The following is a 20,063-nucleotide window of genomic DNA, read 5'->3' as shown; positions in this document are numbered from 1 at the left end:
GCGTCATCGCAAGCCTAATTTGCCAGTGAATATTTTAACTCTGTAGTGACGGGAATATTTCCAAAAATGACTGTTTGAATCGTAGGTGCACTTCAATATTTCGGGCTCACGACTAGAGTATTTAAATGATGTGCAATTATGCTCCAGGGGTAGGCGGGACCTTTGTCCACTCTCCTTACTCCATGATCGCAGTCCATAGCTTAAATTAGGATACTGTATTTAGTTATTTACTTGAGAGGCATCAGGATATTAATGGCTTAATGTATGGTTCTGTACATAGCTTAGGACTTTATTTAAGAATTTACCCGAGCAGTATCAGGATGGTAACGCCCCCTTTTGGTACGGTTTAGAACAGGACACTATATTATATAATTTATTCATAATACATCATGTCTGGAACGGAGGCGCATAAGTTTGTATCGTTTCAATGGTTTAGCTTGGTTGGCTCCATTTTTATAACAATAGTAATCCTTCCTTGGCAGTAAATACTTTGGATATAAGATATATGTATTTCTGAGGTATATAGAGGGAAGTTCTGATATGATTTAAAAGGAGCCTGATTGGATATATTTAAGAGGGAGTGTGAACCCATTATCCAATAGGCGGGGAGACAGTGTGTTTTAAACACGGATGATATGAGTGATTTTATGAGGGGCTAAGAGTAGGGCGGAAGCCGAAACACGTCATCCTGTGTATTTGTCTACCCTTTCATTACTCTGTATTTTACACCCGGGGTCTTGGATACCCCTTGTTTTGCATTTTTTGAATATTTAATAAAGTTTCACTTTTTACTCATATCACGGTACTCCTTGAACTCTTTGTTGTTACTTGCATTTGGATTGGCCAAAAGTGAGCATGTGATATTAGAGTAAGCCTGCGGAGGATTGGCCGGCTAGGACAGAGAACAGTCGTGAGGAACTGGGACACGGAACGCTGTTTGAAAGTAGCGCTCACAGTCATGGATCCTATCGGACGATGCCTAAAGCACCCCTGTGGAGATCTGGACAATAGGACGCCACTCCACGGGTAAGCTAGGACCTATGTGGGGCGCTGGGATAGATGCTTGGGAACATGATCCGATAGTCGTGAGTCACATTGTTTCTTATGTGGAGTGTCTTTATCCTCACAAACACTTACACTTTGAGGGCTTGGGGGAATCTTCTCTCAGTGGATTCAGAGACTGTTGTATTATAGTCTGCTCTTGATTACTTCGCTTTCAGCTAGTTATTTTAAACGTAATGTTTAGTACACCTACTACCTTTCCCCTACGTTTTGTACATACCATTGTGTAAACTTGTGTGGCTGATGAGTAAAACAGGATATCAAATGTGCAAGGAAAGTGCTATGCACAGGCCGTGGTACCATTTATACCACTGTGTAAAACTCGTGTGGCTGATGAGTGGCTTAGCTAGTGAAACATGATATAAAATGTGCAAGGACAGCACTATTCACAGGCCGTGGTACCATTTATACCATTGTGTAAACTTTTGTGGATGATGAGTGGCTGGTGATTGAAACAGGATATATACCATTTATACCACTGTGTAAAACTTGTGTGGCTGATGAGTGACTTAGCTAGTGAAACATGATATAAAATGTGCAAGGACAGCGCTATGCACAGGCCGTGGTACCATTTATACCATTGTGTAAACTTGTGTGGCTGATGAGTGGCTTAGCTAGTAAAACCGGATATAAAATGTGCAAGGACAGCGCTATGCACAGGCCGTGGTACCATTTATACCACTGTGTAAACTTGTGTGGCTGATGTGTGGCTTAGCTAGTGAAACAGGATATAAAATTTGTAAGGACAGCGCTATGCACAGGCTGTGGTACCATTTATACCATTGTGTAAACTTGTGTGGCTGATGAGTGGCTTAGCTAGTGAAACAGGATATAAAATATGCAAGGACAGCGCTATGCACAGGCTGTGGTACCATTTATACCATTGTGTAAACTAGTGTGGCTGATGAGTGGCTTGGATACTAAGGCAGGCCACAGCTGGTAATACACAGTGAGGGTTAGTGACGCTACGATAGGGAACCTGCAGAAGCCAGTTACCATTCTGATACTCCTTGATTTCAAGCTTTGATACAGGGAACACCATTCTTCGGAGGCTCTGTTATAATTCATAACAAGTGCTTTTTCCTGGAATACTGGGGAGTGCATCTTCTGACCTTGATCCTTTGTTAAACTTTGCTTTGCTCAGGTGCTGTTGTCCGTGTGTGAGAGTTTTGTACCAACAGAAACAACAGAGGCTTACAAAGTCAGAGGTGCACTGGGATAGTGAGAATGCAAAGGCATGAATATAAATTGAGGCCAGGATCAGGATGAATACTTGGGTCTACACTACATAGCAAGAGTGCAGGTAGCTTGGGAGCCAGTATTGCTATCACAGAACTCTTGTGTTGCTCCAGTAATCCATCGCTTGAGGAAATCAAACATCACTACACTCTAGTGTGGCTAATTCCTGGCTGTCTTATCATAAAGATTATTATCTGGGTCTGGATTATCGTGGACCTACTTAGTAGATATTTATGACGGCACTTTGATATAATGCAGGGCTGGTGCAGGCCCAGTCACTCTGCAAGTACAGTAACTCCGTCCCGCATAAGCGCAGCATGAGAATCTGAGGCTGAAAGGGCATTGGTCTAAAGCTATACTATGTGCAACCAAATCCCAATGACAGCATTTTTTTTTACCAGATTTTAGACTATTATTTGTGCTTACATAGGTTTCATTTCTAGCTACTCAAGTAGCTGTGACTAAAGCACACAAACGTTTCCTTTAGTTAAAGTAAAAGTAAAGATAAAATCCATGTCTGAAAAACAAACTGCAGACCATCCTCTATTTTCGGTTAATGCAGATATTTACTGAAACCCCCCTGTAGATGATGTGATGATTTATTGTGTCCATTTCAATCTGGGGTGTTGGTAACAAAAAACTAGCCAATGTGTTTCTGGGCAGTATCTGTGCAGTGCCCGCTAAACCTCAGAGGAAATGTCTTAACCCTGTAGATGACAGAGAAGTCTCAGCCATCTGAGAACTAAGGGGTTAAACCCTTTGCTGCTAGTTAAGAAAAAGATGGGATATATTTGGGCCCTTAACTCCCTGCAAGGAAAGCTCCCAGGCTCCCTTAGAGGGGAGCGAGCAGCTGAGACATGTGCTCAATAATCTCAATGCTTATTCAGAAGGCCGGAAAGTACATTGGATTGTGTGCGGTGCTACTGAACGCAGTGTCAGCACTAGTAAACTGCTGAATCCCACACTATCACCAGACCTGGACTGCAGAGCACAGCCAGGGATTTCTGCTAATAATGAAATAAAATGGCAGTTAGCAGAGCCACACGGCATGGCAGAGAATGAGTTAATGTGCCACCTGAAAGCAATAGGCAAACGGCAGGAAAAGTCTTAGTTATATTAGAAAATAAGAAACATTTGCATATACAATTATATCCTGTACGTTCTATTTATAATGTAGAAGCCCATAGTCTCTAACTGGCACAGCCGTGCCACGTGCAGTTATGGGCAAAAAGTGTTACAGGTGCGGGTGGTAGGGACGTGAGAATGACCTCAGGAATGTCACCTATAACAGTGGTGCAATGTCAGGGCAGAAGCAAAACACTTTGTTAAGAGGTTTACTCCATCAGACAAAATAAGGTAAAGTAGATTCACAGTCTGGGAAACCCCCCACCTGGGAAAATGTTTCATACATCTGTCACTCTCCGATTTCTACTCTTCTGGCATGTGCATAGCTGTAAGGTATGGTCCCTCTGTCTATGGTGCTAACAAATTCCCCATTACCCCCAGCTTAGCCAGCTCACATGCTCCTTTCCATGCCAGGATGTGCAGAGAATGGAATAAAGAGGCTGATGGTTACATTCAGAGAGGGGATAAATGTCAAATGATATTCAGGCTTTCATGCCAGCTTGCGTTTAAGGTAGGCATTGCGCTTCTGCCCGGCCTGAGAAGCTGACAGTCTAGCCCTCTGGTGCACACCCAGTAGTGCTGCATTAAGAGCATGCCGCAGTATGTGTGGGTGTTGTTTATTTACTAAGTCTCCCTTTAGCTTCACACGCTCTTTAAATAATACTATATGTTTTGCAGCTTGGTATTTAGAGAGGTGGCGCAGGGTGTGACAACACTTGGTGTGCCATGTGACCCCCCCCCCCCCCGGGCTCCCTCTTATTACAGAGATGTGTAAACAGATGATGTCTTCTCAGTTTGACTTTGCATTCTCTCTAATCAGCTCCATGCCTTGTGTGATAGCAAGCTGTAACCTTCCACGGGTGATGTGCTGCTGGGCCTGGCATATAAAAGGTTAAGACACAGGTTGCCAGATCTGAATGGTCGTCATGCTGTAACTACTCATTATTCATACACACATTTTTAATCTGATCCCCACATAATTAATAAGGGATCCTGTTTCACCAAAATGACCCTTTAACCTGAAATAGCCTCTCACTGACCCAGCAACAATCTATAAATTCTCACAGCCACAGGATGCAGCTTACATTCACCAGACCTCGTATGTAGGGAGAGGATGGAGAACAAAACAACCTTAACTACAAAATGTGACTGAAGGCCAGAAAACCTCAGCATAGAGTTTAATAATATGACATCCCGGCATTAAAAGATTTAACTGCTGGAAACTGAATGTTTTACAGTAAAACCAGCGCATTGGAACAAAACATTGTGGGTGTTGTGAGGTTGTCCTATACAATAAATTGGCTGTTGATCTATACAGGAGCTATAGGGAGGGTTAGCTAACCAACTAATGCGCCCTTACAGGTGACGTTAGCCTGTTAACATACCAGGGCCCTAACAACGTAACTATCACATGTGTCTGTAGTCTAAATGGTCAAGGTGAAATATAAACTGAAAACGCAACTGGGGTCTACTGCACTGGCAATAAGTTGTAAGCTTCCTGACTGAGCTGCAGCAGAAAATGCTGACTGTGCAGTTTAAAAATAAAAACTTAAACGCAGAATAATGCATGAGGCTTTTATCGCGAGTGAGCGAATGTGAAGCATAGGGAGCAATGTGCAAAATGCTCTAGGACACATCAGATCTGCACATTTGGCAGTTGGCCGTCTGGTGAACAGTCTAAATGCTGTGATGTCACATGCAGAGGGGGGTCGCGTGCCGTGCTGCTAAAGGAAGATTCCTTCACAAACTGATACCTTTAGGCTTTGCCTCTTAATGTCTCTTTTTAGGATGAGCAGTTTCTCATGGGCTAATCCAGTATAAACGTTTTATGGCAAGTCTCTGTATTACACTCAGCTCTGAGGGAAATTCCCTCTATTAAAATATTATATAACATAAGGGATTTATCGCGGGTGTGTATTACAAGTTGAAAACAAACGAGATTGCTTTAGCACAATTGAAGTTAACGCTAGTCGGGGTAGCCTGATCTTATAGCTCGTTTCACAAAAAAAAAAAAGGTCACAAAACACATAAAAAATACATTATAAAGTACACACTCACAATAACTCTAATAAAATTTGTAAAAATGGTTGTACAAAAAAGTTATAAAGGCTCAAAGATATGAGGTCTCAGATGTTAGAGAAGAAAAGCCGGCAAAGGGCTTTAACATAGAGATAACATACAGATACATGTCTATATATGAGTACATATGCATTTACAGGTATATGTGTACATATGCATTTACAGGTATATGTGTACATATGCATTTACAGGTATATGTGTACATATGCATTTACAGGTATATGAGTACATATGCATTTACAGGTATATGAGTACATATGCATTTACAGGTATATGAGTACATATGTATTTACAGGTATATGAGTACATATGTATTTACAGGTATATGTGTACATATGTATTTACAGGTATATGAGTACATATGTATTTACAGGTATATGTGTACATATGCATTTACAGGTATATGAGTACATATGTATTTACAGGTATATGAGTACATATGTATTTACAGGTATTTGAGTACATATGCATTTACAGGTATATGAGTACATATGTATTTACAGGTATATGTGTACATATGCGTTTACAGGTATATGTGTACATATGTATTTACAGGTATAGGAGTACATATGTATTTACAGGTATATGAGTACATATGTATTTACAGGTATATGAGTACATATGTATTTACAGGTATAGGAGTACATATACTGTAAATACATATGTACTCATATACCTGTAAATGCATATGTACTCATATACCTGTAAATACATATGTACTCCTATACCTGTAAATACTTATGTACACATATACCTGTAAACGCATATGTACACATATACCTGTAAATACATATGTACTCATATACCTGTAAATACATATGTGTACATATGCGTTTACAGGTATATGAGTACATATGTATTTACAGGTATATGTGTACATATGTATTTACAGGTATAGGAGTACATATGCATTTACAGGTATATGAGTACATATGCATTTACAGGTATATGTGTACATATGCGTTTACAGGTATATGTGTACATATGCGTTTACAGGTATATGTGTACATATGTATTTACAGGTATAGGAGTACATATGTATTTACAGGTATAGGAGTACATATGTATTTACAGGTATATGAGTACATATGCATTTACAGGTATATGTGTACATATGCATTTACAGGTATGTGTGTACATATGTATTTACAGACATATATATAAGTGCATTGAAACCCTTTGCAGTTAAGATTAAAACGTGAAAAAACGTATTTAAGCAATTTTCACATTTAATAAAGTGTTCTACTGTGTATTTACTGTAAATATTATACATTCCAATGTTCTGCATGTAGCAGAAAATGTTCTAAGTATTTATAGATAGATATTCCTATATATAATCATGTATGTATATATATATATATATATATATATATATATATATTTGTGTGTGTTGGATGGATATCTATATATAGACACATACATATCCATCTATATATAAAGGTATAAATATATAATTTGTGCAAAATACCATCATATATAAATATATATATATATATATATACATACACAATATATATATATATATATATATATATATATATATATATATATATATATATGTGTATTTATGAATAAATATAACCTTCTTCTGCTATGTGAAGAACATTATAAAGTGAAATATTCATTTTTTCATGTAGGGTTAGCACACTTTAGTGTAGCCCTGATTGCATATTCACGAGTACGGTGTTTTTTCCACACTACTGACTTCTATGGAAGAACAGGTTACCCTGCGAGCGATATTCTAAGTTCAGCATTTTACACGTGTCTGGTTAGCGTGCAAATGATAACTTTTTACTTTCAAATTGTAATACGAGAGCAACCCGACTCACGCAAAAAGCTTACTTCTAGCGCAGTTAATGCTCCATTGTAATCTGGCCGTATGTGTTTACCATTACCAATGTGAGTACCACATTCTGCATGAAGACAAACTGGTTAGTTAATATGTGAATTTTTTCAAAACACAAATATATATTCTAGAAGACCCTTGAAAAGGAAACTGTTTGGTGGAAAACTCTGCACCTCTACACATGCTTAGCACTTTTTTCCTCTGAAAAGAGGGTGGGGGCACCTGATCTGACATCCTGACTGGTTATCGTGTTAGTACAGTATAGTGACGCCAACCATAAAGGCCGTGCCATACCTAAACTCCCAGAAAGCGTATCATCACAAAGTGGGCCATGATCTAGACCTGCCTCTGACTCAAATAATGACCAATTAGTGTCTAGCTGGGCACTGCACAATAATTAAAACTGCATTTCATACTTAAAATAGGGGGATTTAGTGGCCACAGGATTCATTAAAATGAAATTGAGTAACGCAGGTGTGTACTGGTAGATTCATAGGGAATGGCCGATACAATTTGTGTACTCTGGTCATAACGTAAAAGTGCGCCAATATGGGTAGAATTACAGAAGGGACAGAAAACTTGGTGAAGACTAATTTGTAGTATGAATCTGAAGAAAGTACATATCACAGAGATACATATTGTGTTAAGTTATTACTTGCGACATAACGTGAAAATCATCATAAGTAACATGCAATGAAGGATACATTTGTACCAAGCGGAAGAGGAAATCATGTAGGAATATTAGCATTAAAACACTAACAGGACTAACAGGATTTGGGCTGGTTTCAAATTCTAACAAGAAAACATTGTGACTTTCATACCACATGCCATTATTAATCAGCCATACAACTTATTCCCAAGTAACAAGACACCAGATGTCTTCCATATTGCCGACTGTTGAGTGCACCATCACTTACCTTCTCTTTCCTTTGTTTGGGGCCATCTTCAGCAGACAGAAGAGTCTTATAGTAGTTGCTGCGCTCAGCTGTGAAGTGGACCTTAGACAGAGCATGTTCCACAAGAGACACAGACAAGTTAATTCCATCAACATGAAGCCAACCAATGAAGTTTCCAGCCTTGTCCATCGCTTCCACCTCCACCTCCACCTACAGAGGAAGAGGAGACCGGTAAGGTTGGGCAATATATTGAACCTTTACACATGATTTTCATGAAACGGCCACAAACAGATGTACGACAGACAATGCTCAAGCAAATAAGTGATTTTCTATTGCTCCCAGCACGTTAGACACTTCATTGATAAATCTGAGCACCATAGCATATTATAGACTACCCTTTGTCTGCAGGGCAAGCAAGTAAAAGGGAAGGAACAACTGAGCCAACGGTCTCAAGTAAGAGCTTGTACATCAATATCTGGCACAGTAGGAGTTAGAGCAACCTCAATGTAACCAAGTCCGATATCACTAACATCTGGACTATCGGCAACACTGACAACATATGGTAAAGGCCGCCCCAGTGGGCAACACTCTCACCACCAGTCACTAATCCTCTCTGTATAAATCTGCATCTGTGCAGCCAGAGGAAGCGTTTCCTCCATCACTTATCTCTATATTTTAGGGCCAACACTCAGGAAGACAATGATGTCTGAATTCTGCAATAAAGTAAATGAGTGTTTGTGACTTCACATAAAAAGAGGAATTTAATGTCTTTATAATAGAACAGAACTCTCACTGCATTTCTATTCACATTTTTGTTGTTATCTAAACAAAAATGACATAAATGCCCAAGTTCCCTGCACTCAATGTCATCAAATGCTTAGTTAAAGGGACATTCCAGCCAAAACCTAAATGCACATAGATTAAATACATCTTTGAATAGAAACATATTTGCAATATACATGTATTGTCAAAAATGCTTCTAGTAAGTTATCATTGTTTAGTGTTAGCATTATTCTCTGCACGTCCATGTGAAGCATAACTAGATATTGTCACTGCACCAGCATTTTAAATAATGCAGCTGCTCAGATAATCAGTGGGGCTTGTATCATGTCAGCAATTAAACTGGGTCATTACCAGATGGTACAAGCACCTTAGGCTGTCTGAGCAAGTGCTGTGTATAAAATGCTGGTGCACGGTGCATACTTAAATACACTTTTTAAACAGCTATAGCTTTTATTAGAAGCATTTTTGCTAATGCATGTATATTACACAATTGCTTCTGTTCAATACCGAAATGCACCCATGTGGTTTCCAATTTTGGCTGGAATATCCCTTTAATGGAAGAGAGAACCTTCTGAGCGCCCACCCCCAACCTCCATATGAAATGTGTTACATAACGAGGCCCTTTGTAAGCCAGGCTATACAGTAGTGCTTGCATGCAGCATTAGGGGGCGGTTTATACACATTTTTAATAAACAAGCAACTATAAACCTGTCCCTGCTATAACCTCACTGTGTATAAGAGATAGGGCAGAACATAACTAGCTGCTGCTGCTGTCTATAAACCTGTCCCTGCTATAACCTCCCTGTGTATAAGAGATAGGGCAGAACAAAACTAGCTGCTGCTGCTGTCTATAAACCTGTCCCTGCTATAATCTCACTGTGTATAAGAGATAGGGCAGAACAAAACTAGCTGCTGCTGCTGCTGCCGTCTATAAACCTGTCCCTGCTATAACCTCACTGTGTATAAGAGATAGGGCAGAACAAAACTAACTGCTGCTGCTGTCTATAAACCTGCCCCTGCTATAACCTCACTGTGTATAAGAGATAGGGCAGAACAGAACTAGCTGCTGCTGCTGTCTATAAACCTGTCCCTGCTATAACCTCACTGTGTATAAGAGATAGGGCAGAACAGAACTAGCTGCTGCTGCTGTCTATAAACCTGCCCCTGCTATAACCTCACTGTGTATAAGAGATAGGGCAGAACAGAACTAGCTGCTGCTGCTGTCTATAAACCTGTCCCTGCTATAACCTCCCTGTGTATAAGAGATAGGGCAGAACAAAACTAACTGCTGCTGCTGTCTATAAACCTGTCCCTGCTATAACCTCACTGTGTATAAGAGATAGGGCAGAACAAAACTAGCTGCTGCTGCCTATAAACCTGTCCCTGCTATAACCTTACTGTGTATAAGAGATAGGGCAGAACAAAACTAGCTGCTGCTGCCTATAAACCTGTCCCTGCTATAACCTCACTGTGTATAAGAGATAGGGCAGAACAAAACTAGCTGCTGCTGCTGTCTATAAACCTGTCCCTGCTATAACCTCACTGTGTATAAGAGATAGGGCAGAACAAAACTAGCTGCTGCTGCTGTCTATAAACCTGTCCCTGCTATAACCTCACTGTGTATAAGAGATAGGGCAGAACAAAACTAACTGCTGCTGCTGTCTATAAACCTGTCCCTGCTATAACCTCACTGTGTATAAGAGATAGGGCAGAACAGAACTAGCTGCTGCTGCTGTCTATAAACCTGCCCCTGCTATAACCTCACTGTGTATAAGAGATAGGGCAGAACAAAACTAGCTGCTGCTGCCGTCTATAAACCTGTCCCTGCTATAACCTCACTGTGTATAAGAGATAGGGCAGAACAAAACTAGCTGCTGCTGCTGTCTATAAACCTGTCCCTGCTATAACCTCACTGTGTATAAGAGATAGGGCAGAACAGAACTAGCTGCTGCTGTCTATAAACCTGTCCCTGCTATAACCTCACTGTGTATAAGAGATAGGGCAGAACAAAACTAGCTGCTGCTGCTGTCTATAAACCTGTCCCTGCTATAACCTCACTGTGTATAAGAGATAGGGCAGAACAAAACTAGCTGCTGCTGCTGTCTATAAACCTGTCCCTGCTATAACCTCACTGTGTATAAGAGATAGGGCAGAACAAAACTAGCTGCTGCTGCCTATAAACCTGTCCCTGCTATAACCTCACTGTGTATAAGAGATAGGGCAGAACAAAACTAACTGCTGCTGCTGTCTATAAACCTGTCCCTGCTATAACCTCACTGTGTATAAGAGATAGGGCAGAACAGAACTAGCTGCTGTCTATAAACCTGTCCCTGCTATAACCTCACTGTGTATAAGAGATAGGGCAGCACAAAACTAGCTGCTGCTGCTGTCTATAAACCTGTCCCTGCTATAACCTCACTGTGTATAAGAGATAGGGCAGAACAAAACTAGCTGCTGCTGCCTATAAACCTGTCCCTGCTATAACCTCACTGTGTATAAGAGATAGGGCAGAACAAAACTAGCTGCTGCTGCTGTCTATAAACCTGTCCCTGCTATAACCTCACTGTGTATAAGAGATAGGGCAGAACAAAACTAGCTGCTGCTGCCGTCTATAAACCTGTCCCTGCTATAACCTTACTGTGTATAAGAGATAGGGCAGAACAGAACTAGCTGCTGCTGCTGTCTATAAACCTGTCCCTGCTATAACCTCACTGTGTATAAGAGATAGGGCAGAACAGAACTAGCTGCTGCTGCTGTCTATAAACCTGTCCCTGCTATAACCTCACTGTGTATAAGAGATAGGGCAGAACAAAACTAGCTGCTGCTGCCTATAAACCTGTCCCTGCTATAACCTTACTGTGTATAAGAGATAGGGCAGAACAAAACTAGCTGCTGCTGCCTATAAACCTGCCCCTGCTATAACCTCACTGTGTATAAGAGATAGGGCAGAACAAAACTAGCTGCTGCTGCCTATAAACCTGTCCCTGCTATAACCTTACTGTGTATAAGAGATAGGGCAGAACAGAACTAGCTGCTGTCTATAAACCTGTCCCTGCTATAACCTCACTGTGTATAAGAGATAGGGCAGCACAAAACTAGCTGCTGCTGCTGTCTATAAACCTGTCCCTGCTATAACCTCACTGTGTATAAGAGATAGGGCAGAACAAAACTAGCTGCTGCTGCCTATAAACCTGTCCCTGCTATAACCTCCCTGTGTATAAGAGATAGGGCAGAACAGAACTAGCTGCTGCTGCTGCCTATAAACCTGTCCCTGCTATAACCTCACTGTGTATAAGAGATAGGGCAGAACAAAACTAGCTGCTGCTGCTGTCTATAAACCTGTCCCTGCTATAACCTCACTGTGTATAAGAGATAGGGCAGAACAGAACTAGCTGCTGCTGTCTATAAACCTGCCCCTGCTATAACCTCACTGTGTATAAGAGATAGGGCAGAACAGAACTAGCTGCTGCTGCTGTCTATAAACCTGTCCCTGCTATAACCTCACTGTGTATAAGAGATAGGGCAGAACAGAACTAGCTGCTGCTGCTGTCTATAAACCTGTCCCTGCTATAACCTCACTGTGTATAAGAGATAGGGCAGAACAGAACTAACTGCTGCTGCTGTCTATAAACCTGTCCCTGCTATAACCTCACTGTGTATAAGAGATAGGGCAGAACAGAACTAACTGCTGCTGCTGTCTATAAACCTGTCCCTGCTATAACCTCACTGTGTATAAGAGATAGGGCAGAACAGAACTAGCTGCTGCTGCTGTCTATAAACCTGTCCCTGCTATAACCTCACTGTGTATAAGAGATAGGGCAGAACAAAACTAGCTGCTGCTGCTGTCTATAAACCTGCCCCTGCTATAACCTCACTGTGTATAAGAGATAGGGCAGAACAGAACTAGCTGCTGCTGTCTATAAACCTGTCCCTGCTATAACCTCACTGTGTATAAGAGATAGGGCAGAACAGAACTAGCTGCTGCTGTCTATAAACCTGTCCCTGCTATAACCTCCCTGTGTATAAGAGATAGGGCAGAACAAAACTAGCTGCTGCTGCTGTCTATAAACCTGTCCCTGCTATAACCTCACTGTGTATAAGAGATAGGGCAGAACAAAACTAACTGCTGCTGCTGTCTATAAACCTGTCCCTGCTATAACCTCACTGTGTATAAGAGATAGGGCAGAACAGAACTAGCTGCTGCTGCTGCCTATAAACCTGTCCCTGCTATAACCTCACTGTGTATAAGAGATAGGGCAGAACAAAACTAGCTGCTGCTGCTGTCTATAAACCTGCCCCTGCTATAACCTCACTGTGTATAAGAGATAGGGCAGAACAGAACTAGCTGCTGCTGCTGTCTATAAACCTGTCCCTGCTATAACCTCACTGTGTATAAGAGATAGGGCAGAACAGAACTAGCTGCTGCTGCTGTCTATAAACCTGCCCCTGCTATAACCTCACTGTGTATAAGAGATAGGGCAGCACAAAACTAACTGCTGCTGCTGTCTATAAACCTGTCCCTGCTATAACCTCACTGTGTATAAGAGATAGGGCAGCACAAAACTAACTGCTGCTGCTGTCTATAAACCTGTCCCTGCTATAACCTCACTGTGTATAAGAGATAGGGCAGCACAAAACTAGCTGCTGCTGCTGTTTATAAACCTGTCCCTGCTATAACCTCACTGTGTATAAGAGATAGGGCAGAACAAAACTAGCTGCTGCTGCCTATAAACCTGTCCCTGCTATAACCTCACTGTGTATAAGAGATAGGGCAGAACAGAACTAACTGCTGCTGCTGTCTATAAACCTGTCCCTGCTATAACCTCACTGTGTATAAGAGATAGGGCAGCACAAAACTAGCTGCTGCTGTCTATAAACCTGCCCCTGCTATAACCTCACTGTGTATAAGAGATAGGGCAGAACAGAACTAGCTGCTGCTGTCTATAAACCTGTCCCTGCTATAACCTCCCTGTGTATAAGAGATAGGGCAGAACAGAACTAGCTGCTGCTGCTGTCTATAAACCTGCCCCTGCTATAACCTCACTGTGTATAAGAGATAGGGCAGAACAGAACTAGCTGCTGCTGCTGTCTATAAACCTGCCCCTGCTATAACCTCACTGTGTATAAGAGATAGGGCAGAACAGAACTAGCTGCTGCTGCTGTCTATAAACCTGCCCCTGCTATAACCTCACTGTGTATAAGAGATAGGGCAGAACAAAACTAGCTGCTGCTGCTGTCTATAAACCTGTCCCTGCTATAACCTCACTGTGTATAAGAGATAGGGCAGCACAAAACTAGCTGCTGCTGCTGTCTATAAACCTGTCCCTGCTATAACCTCACTGTGTATAAGAGATAGGGCAGAACAAAACTAGCTGCTGCTGCTGTCTATAAACCTGCCCCTGCTATAACCTCACTGTGTATAAGAGATAGGGCAGAACAGAACTAGCTGCTGCTGCTGTCTATAAACCTGTCCCTGCTATAACCTCACTGTGTATAAGAGATAGGGCAGAACAAAACTAGCTGCTGCTGCTGTCTATAAACCTGTCCCTGCTATAACCTCACTGTGTATAAGAGATAGGGCAGAACAGAACTAGCTGCTGCTGCTGTCTATAAACCTGTCCCTGCTATAACCTCACTGTGTATAAGAGATAGGGCAGAACAAAACTAGCTGCTGCTGCTGTCTATAAACCTGTCCCTGCTATAACCTCACTGTGTATAAGAGATAGGGCAGAACAGAACTAGCTGCTGCTGCTGTCTATAAACCTGTCCCTGCTATAACCTCACTGTGTATAAGAGATAGGGCAGAACAAAACTAGCTGCTGCTGTCTATAAACCTGCCCCTGCTATAACCTCACTGTGTATAAGAGATAGGGCAGAACAAAACTAGCTGCTGCTGTCTATAAACCTGCCCCTGCTATAACCTCACTGTGTATAAGAGATAGGGCAGAACAAAACTAGCTGCTGCTGCCTATAAACCTGTCCCTGCTATAACCTCACTGTGTATAAGAGATAGGGCAGAACAAAACTAGCTGCTGCTGCTGTCTATAAACCTGTCCCTGCTATAACCTCACTGTGTATAAGAGATAGGGCAGAACAAAACTAGCTGCTGCTGCTGTCTATAAACCTGCCCCTGCTATAACCTTACTGTGTATAAGAGATAGGGCAGAACAAAACTAGCTGCTGCTGCCTATAAACCTGTCCCTGCTATAACCTCACTGTGTATAAGAGATAGGGCAGAACAAAACTAGCTGCTGCTGCCTATAAACCTGCCCCTGCTATAACCTCACTGTGTATAAGAGATAGGGCAGCACAAAACTAACTGCTGCTGCTGTCTATAAACCTGTCCCTGCTATAACCTCACTGTGTATAAGAGATAGGGCAGAACAAAACTAGCTGCTGCTGTCTATAAACCTGTCCCTGCTATAACCTCACTGTGTATAAGAGATAGGGCAGAACAGAACTAGCTGCTGCTGCCTATAAACCTGTCCCTGCTATAACCTCACTGTGTATAAGAGATAGGGCAGAACAGAACTAGCTGCTGCTGCCTATAAACCTGTCCCTGCTATAACCTCACTGTGTATAAGAGATAGGGCAGAACAGAACTAGCTGCTGCTGCCTATAAACCTGTCCCTGCTATAACCTCACTGTGTATAAGAGATAGGGCAGAACAAAACTAGCTGCTGCTGCCTATAAACCTGCCCCTGCTATAACCTCACTGTGTATAAGAGATAGGGCAGAACAGAACTAGCTGCTGCTGCCTATAAACCTGTCCCTGCTATAACCTCACTGTGTATAAGAGATAGGGCAGAACAGAACTAGCTGCTGCTGCCTATAAACCTGTCCCTGCTATAACCTCACTGTGTATAAGAGATAGGGCAGAACAAAACTAGCTGCTGCTGCTGTCTATAAACCTGTCCCTGCTATAACCTCACTGTGTATAAGAGATAGGGCAGAACAAAACTAGCTGCTGCTGCTGTCTATAAACCTGTCCCTGCTATAACCTCACTGTGTATAAGAGATAGGGCAGAACAAAACTAGCTGCTGCTGCTGTCTATAAACCTGCCCCTGCTATAACCTCACTGTGTATAAGAGATAGGGCAGAACAAAACTAACTGCTGCTGCTGTCTATAAACCTGTCCCTGCTATAACCTCACTGTGTATAAGAGATAGGGCAGAACAAAACTAACTGCTGTCTATAAACCTGTCCCTGCTATAACCTCACTGTGTATAAGAGATAGGGCAGAACAAAACTAGCTGCTGTCTATAAACCTGTCCCTGCTATAACCTCACTGTGTATAAGAGATAGGGCAGAACAAAACTAACTGCTGTCTATAAACCTGTCCCTGCTATAACCTCACTGTGTATAAGAGATAGGGCAGAACAGAACTAGCTGCTGCTGTCTATAAACCTGTCCCTGCTATAACCTCACTGTGTATAAGAGATAGGGCAGAACAGAACTAGCTGCTGCTGCTGTCTATAAACCTGTCCCTGCTATAACCTCACTGTGTATAAGAGATAGGGCAGAACAGAACTAGCTGCTGCTGCTGTCTATAAACCTGTCCCTGCTATAACCTTACTGTGTATAAGAGATAGGGCAGAACAAAACTAGCTGCTGCTGCTGTCTATAAACCTGTCCCTGCTATAACCTCACTGTGTATAAGAGATAGGGCAGAACAAAACTAACTGCTGCTGCTGTCTATAAACCTGTCCCTGCTATAACCTCACTGTGTATAAGAGATAGGGCAGAACAAAACTAGCTGCTGCTGTCTATAAACCTGTCCCTGCTATAACCTCCCTGTGTATAAGAGATAGGGCAGAACAAAACTAGCTGCTGCTGCTGTCTATAAACCTGCCCCTGCTATAACCTCACTGTGTATAAGAGATAGGGCAGAACAAAACTAGCTGCTGCTGCTGTCTATAAACCTGCCCCTGCTATAACCTCACTGTGTATAAGAGATAGGGCAGAACAAAACTAGCTGCTGCTGTCTATAAACCTGCCCCTGCTATAACCTCACTGTGTATAAGAGATAGGGCAGCACAAAACTAGCTGCTGCTGCTGTCTATAAACCTGTCCCTGCTATAACCTCACTGTGTATAAGAGATAGGGCAGAACAAAACTAGCTGCTGCTGTCTATAAACCTGCCCCTGCTATAACCTCACTGTGTATAAGAAATAGGGCAGAACAAAACTAGCTGCTGCTGCTGTCTATAAACCTGTCCCTGCTATAACCTCACTGTGTATAAGAGATAGGGCAGCACAAAACTAGCTGCTGCTGCTGTCTATAAACCTGTCCCTGCTATAACCTCACTGTGTATAAGAGATAGGGCAGAACAAAACTAGCTGCTGCTGTCTATAAACCTGCCCCTGCTATAACCTCACTGTGTATAAGAGATAGGGCAGAACAAAACTAGCTGCTGCTGCTGCCTATAAACCTGTCCCTGCTATAACCTCACTGTGTATAAGAGATAGGGCAGAACAGAACTAGCTGCTGCTGCCTATAAACCTGTCCCTGCTATAACCTCACTGTGTATAAGAGATAGGGCAGAACAAAACTAGCTGCTGCTGTCTATAAACCTGTCCCTGCTATAACCTCATTGTGTATAAGAGATAGGGCAGAACAGAACTAGCTGCTGCTGTCTATAAACCTGTCCCTGCTATAACCTCACTGTGTATAAGAGATAGGGCAGAACAGAACTAGCTGCTGCTGCTGTCTATAAACCTGCCCCTGCTATAACCTCACTGTGTATAAGAGATAGGGCAGAACAGAACTAGCTGCTGCTGCTGTCTATAAACCTGTCCCTGCTATAACCTCACTGTGTATAAGAGATAGGGCAGAACAAAACTAGCTGCTGCTGCTGTCTATAAACCTGCCCCTGCTATAACCTCACTGTGTATAAGAGATAGGGCAGAACAGAACTAGCTGCTGCTGCTGCTGTCTATAAACCTGTCCCTGCTATAACCTCACTGTGTATAAGAGATAGGGCAGAACAGAACTAGCTGCTGCTGCTGTCTATAAACCTGCCCCTGCTATAACCTCACTGTGTATAAGAGATAGGGCAGAACAAAACTAGCTGCTGCTGTCTATAAACCTGTCCCTGCTATAACCTCACTGTGTATAAGAAATAGGGCAGAACAAAACTAGCTGCTGCTGCTGTCTATAAACCTGTCCCTGCTATAACCTCACTGTGTATAAGAGATAGGGCAGCACAAAACTAGCTGCTGCTGCTGTCTATAAACCTGTCCCTGCTATAACCTCACTGTGTATAAGAGATAGGGCAGAACAAAACTAGCTGCTGCTGCCGTCTATAAACCTGCCCCTGCTATAACCTCACTGTGTATAAGAGATAGGGCAGAACAGAACTAGCTGCTGCTGCTGTCTATAAACCTGTCCCTGCTATAACCTCACTGTGTATAAGAGATAGGGCAGCACAAAACTAGCTGCTGCTGCTGTCTATAAACCTGTCCCTGCTATAACCTCACTGTGTATAAGAGATAGGGCAGAACAGAACTAGCTGCTGCTGCTGTCTATAAACCTGTCCCTGCTATAACCTCACTGTGTATAAGAGATAGGGCAGAACAAAACTAGCTGCTGCTGCTGTCTATAAACCTGTCCCTGCTATAACCTCACTGTGTATAAGAGATAGGGCAGAACAGAACTAGCTGCTGCTGCTGTCTATAAACCTGTCCCTGCTATAACCTCACTGTGTATAAGAGATAGGGCAGAACAAAACTAGCTGCTGCTGCTGCCTATAAACCTGTCCCTGCTATAACCTCACTGTGTATAAGAGATAGGGCAGAACAAAACTAGCTGCTGCTGCTGTCTATAAACCTGTCCCTGCTATAACCTCACTGTGTATAAGAGATAGGGCAGAACAGAACTAGCTGCTGCTGTCTATAAACCTGCCCCTGCTATAACCTCACTGTGTATAAGAGATAGGGCAGAACAGAACTAGCTGCTGCTGTCTATAAACCTGTCCCTGCTATAACCTCACTGTGTATAAGAGATAGGGCAGAACAGAACTAGCTGCTGCTGCTGCCTATAAACCTGTCCCTGCTATAACCTCACTGTGTATAAGAGATAGGGCAGAACAAAACTAACTGCTGCTGCTGTCTATAAACCTGTCCCTGCTATAACCTCACTGTGTATAAGAGATAGGGCAGAACAGAACTAACTGCTGCTGCTGTCTATAAACCTGCCCCTGCTATAACCTCACTGTGTATAAGAGATAGGGCAGAACAGAACTAACTGCTGCTGCTGTCTATAAACCTGCCCCTGCTATAACCTCACTGTGTATAAGAGATAGGGCAGAACAAAACTAGCTGCTGCTGTCTATAAACCTGTCCCTGCTATAACCTCACTGTGTATAAGAGATAGGGCAGAACAAAACTAGCTGCTGCTGCTGTCTATAAACCTGTCCCTGCTATAACCTCACTGTGTATAAGAGATAGGGCAGAACAAAACTAGCTGCTGCTGCTGTCTATAAACCTGTCCCTGCTATAACCTCACTGTGTATAAGAGATAGGGCAGAACAGAACTAGCTGCTGCTGCTGTCTATAAACCTGCCCCTGCTATAACCTCACTGTGTATAAGAGATAGGGCAGAACAAAACTAGCTGCTGCTGCTGTCTATAAACCTGTCCCTGCTATAACCTCACTGTGTATAAGAGATAGGGCAGAACAAAACTAGCTGCTGCTGCTGTCTATAAACCTGTCCCTGCTATAACCTCACTGTGTATAAGAGATAGGGCAGAACAAAACTAGCTGCTGCTGCTGTCTATAAACCTGTCCCTGCTATAACCTCACTGTGTATAAGAGATAGGGCAGAACAGAACTAGCTGCTGCTGTCTATAAACCTGCCCCTGCTATAACCTCACTGTGTATAAGAGATAGGGCAGAACAAAACTAGCTGCTGCTGCTGTCTATAAACCTGCCCCTGCTATAACCTCACTGTGTATAAGAGATAGGGCAGAACAGAACTAGCTGCTGCTGTCTATAAACCTGTCCCTGCTATAACCTCACTGTGTATAAGAGAT

The 20,063-nt window shown here is 42.4% G+C and overlaps 1 protein-coding gene across 1 annotated transcript in view; it reads right to left on the bottom strand.

The window, feature by feature from the left end:
• The window catches only part of SND1 (staphylococcal nuclease and tudor domain containing 1), a gene marked incomplete in the record, with an annotated part of 1,252,242 nt that overhangs the window by 133,665 nt on the left and 1,098,514 nt on the right, over positions 1-20,063 (bottom strand). The window contains 1 exon segment of the mRNA XM_053716327.1: positions 8,269-8,457. Within this exon segment, the coding sequence (XP_053572302.1) occupies positions 8,269-8,457 (189 nt within the window).

The sequence above is a fragment of the Bombina bombina genome, chromosome 6 (genome assembly GCF_027579735.1).
Source record: "Bombina bombina isolate aBomBom1 chromosome 6, aBomBom1.pri, whole genome shotgun sequence".
NCBI classification, from domain to species: domain Eukaryota; kingdom Metazoa; phylum Chordata; class Amphibia; order Anura; family Bombinatoridae; genus Bombina; species Bombina bombina.
This window is presented reverse-complemented; position numbering and strand designations above follow the sequence as displayed.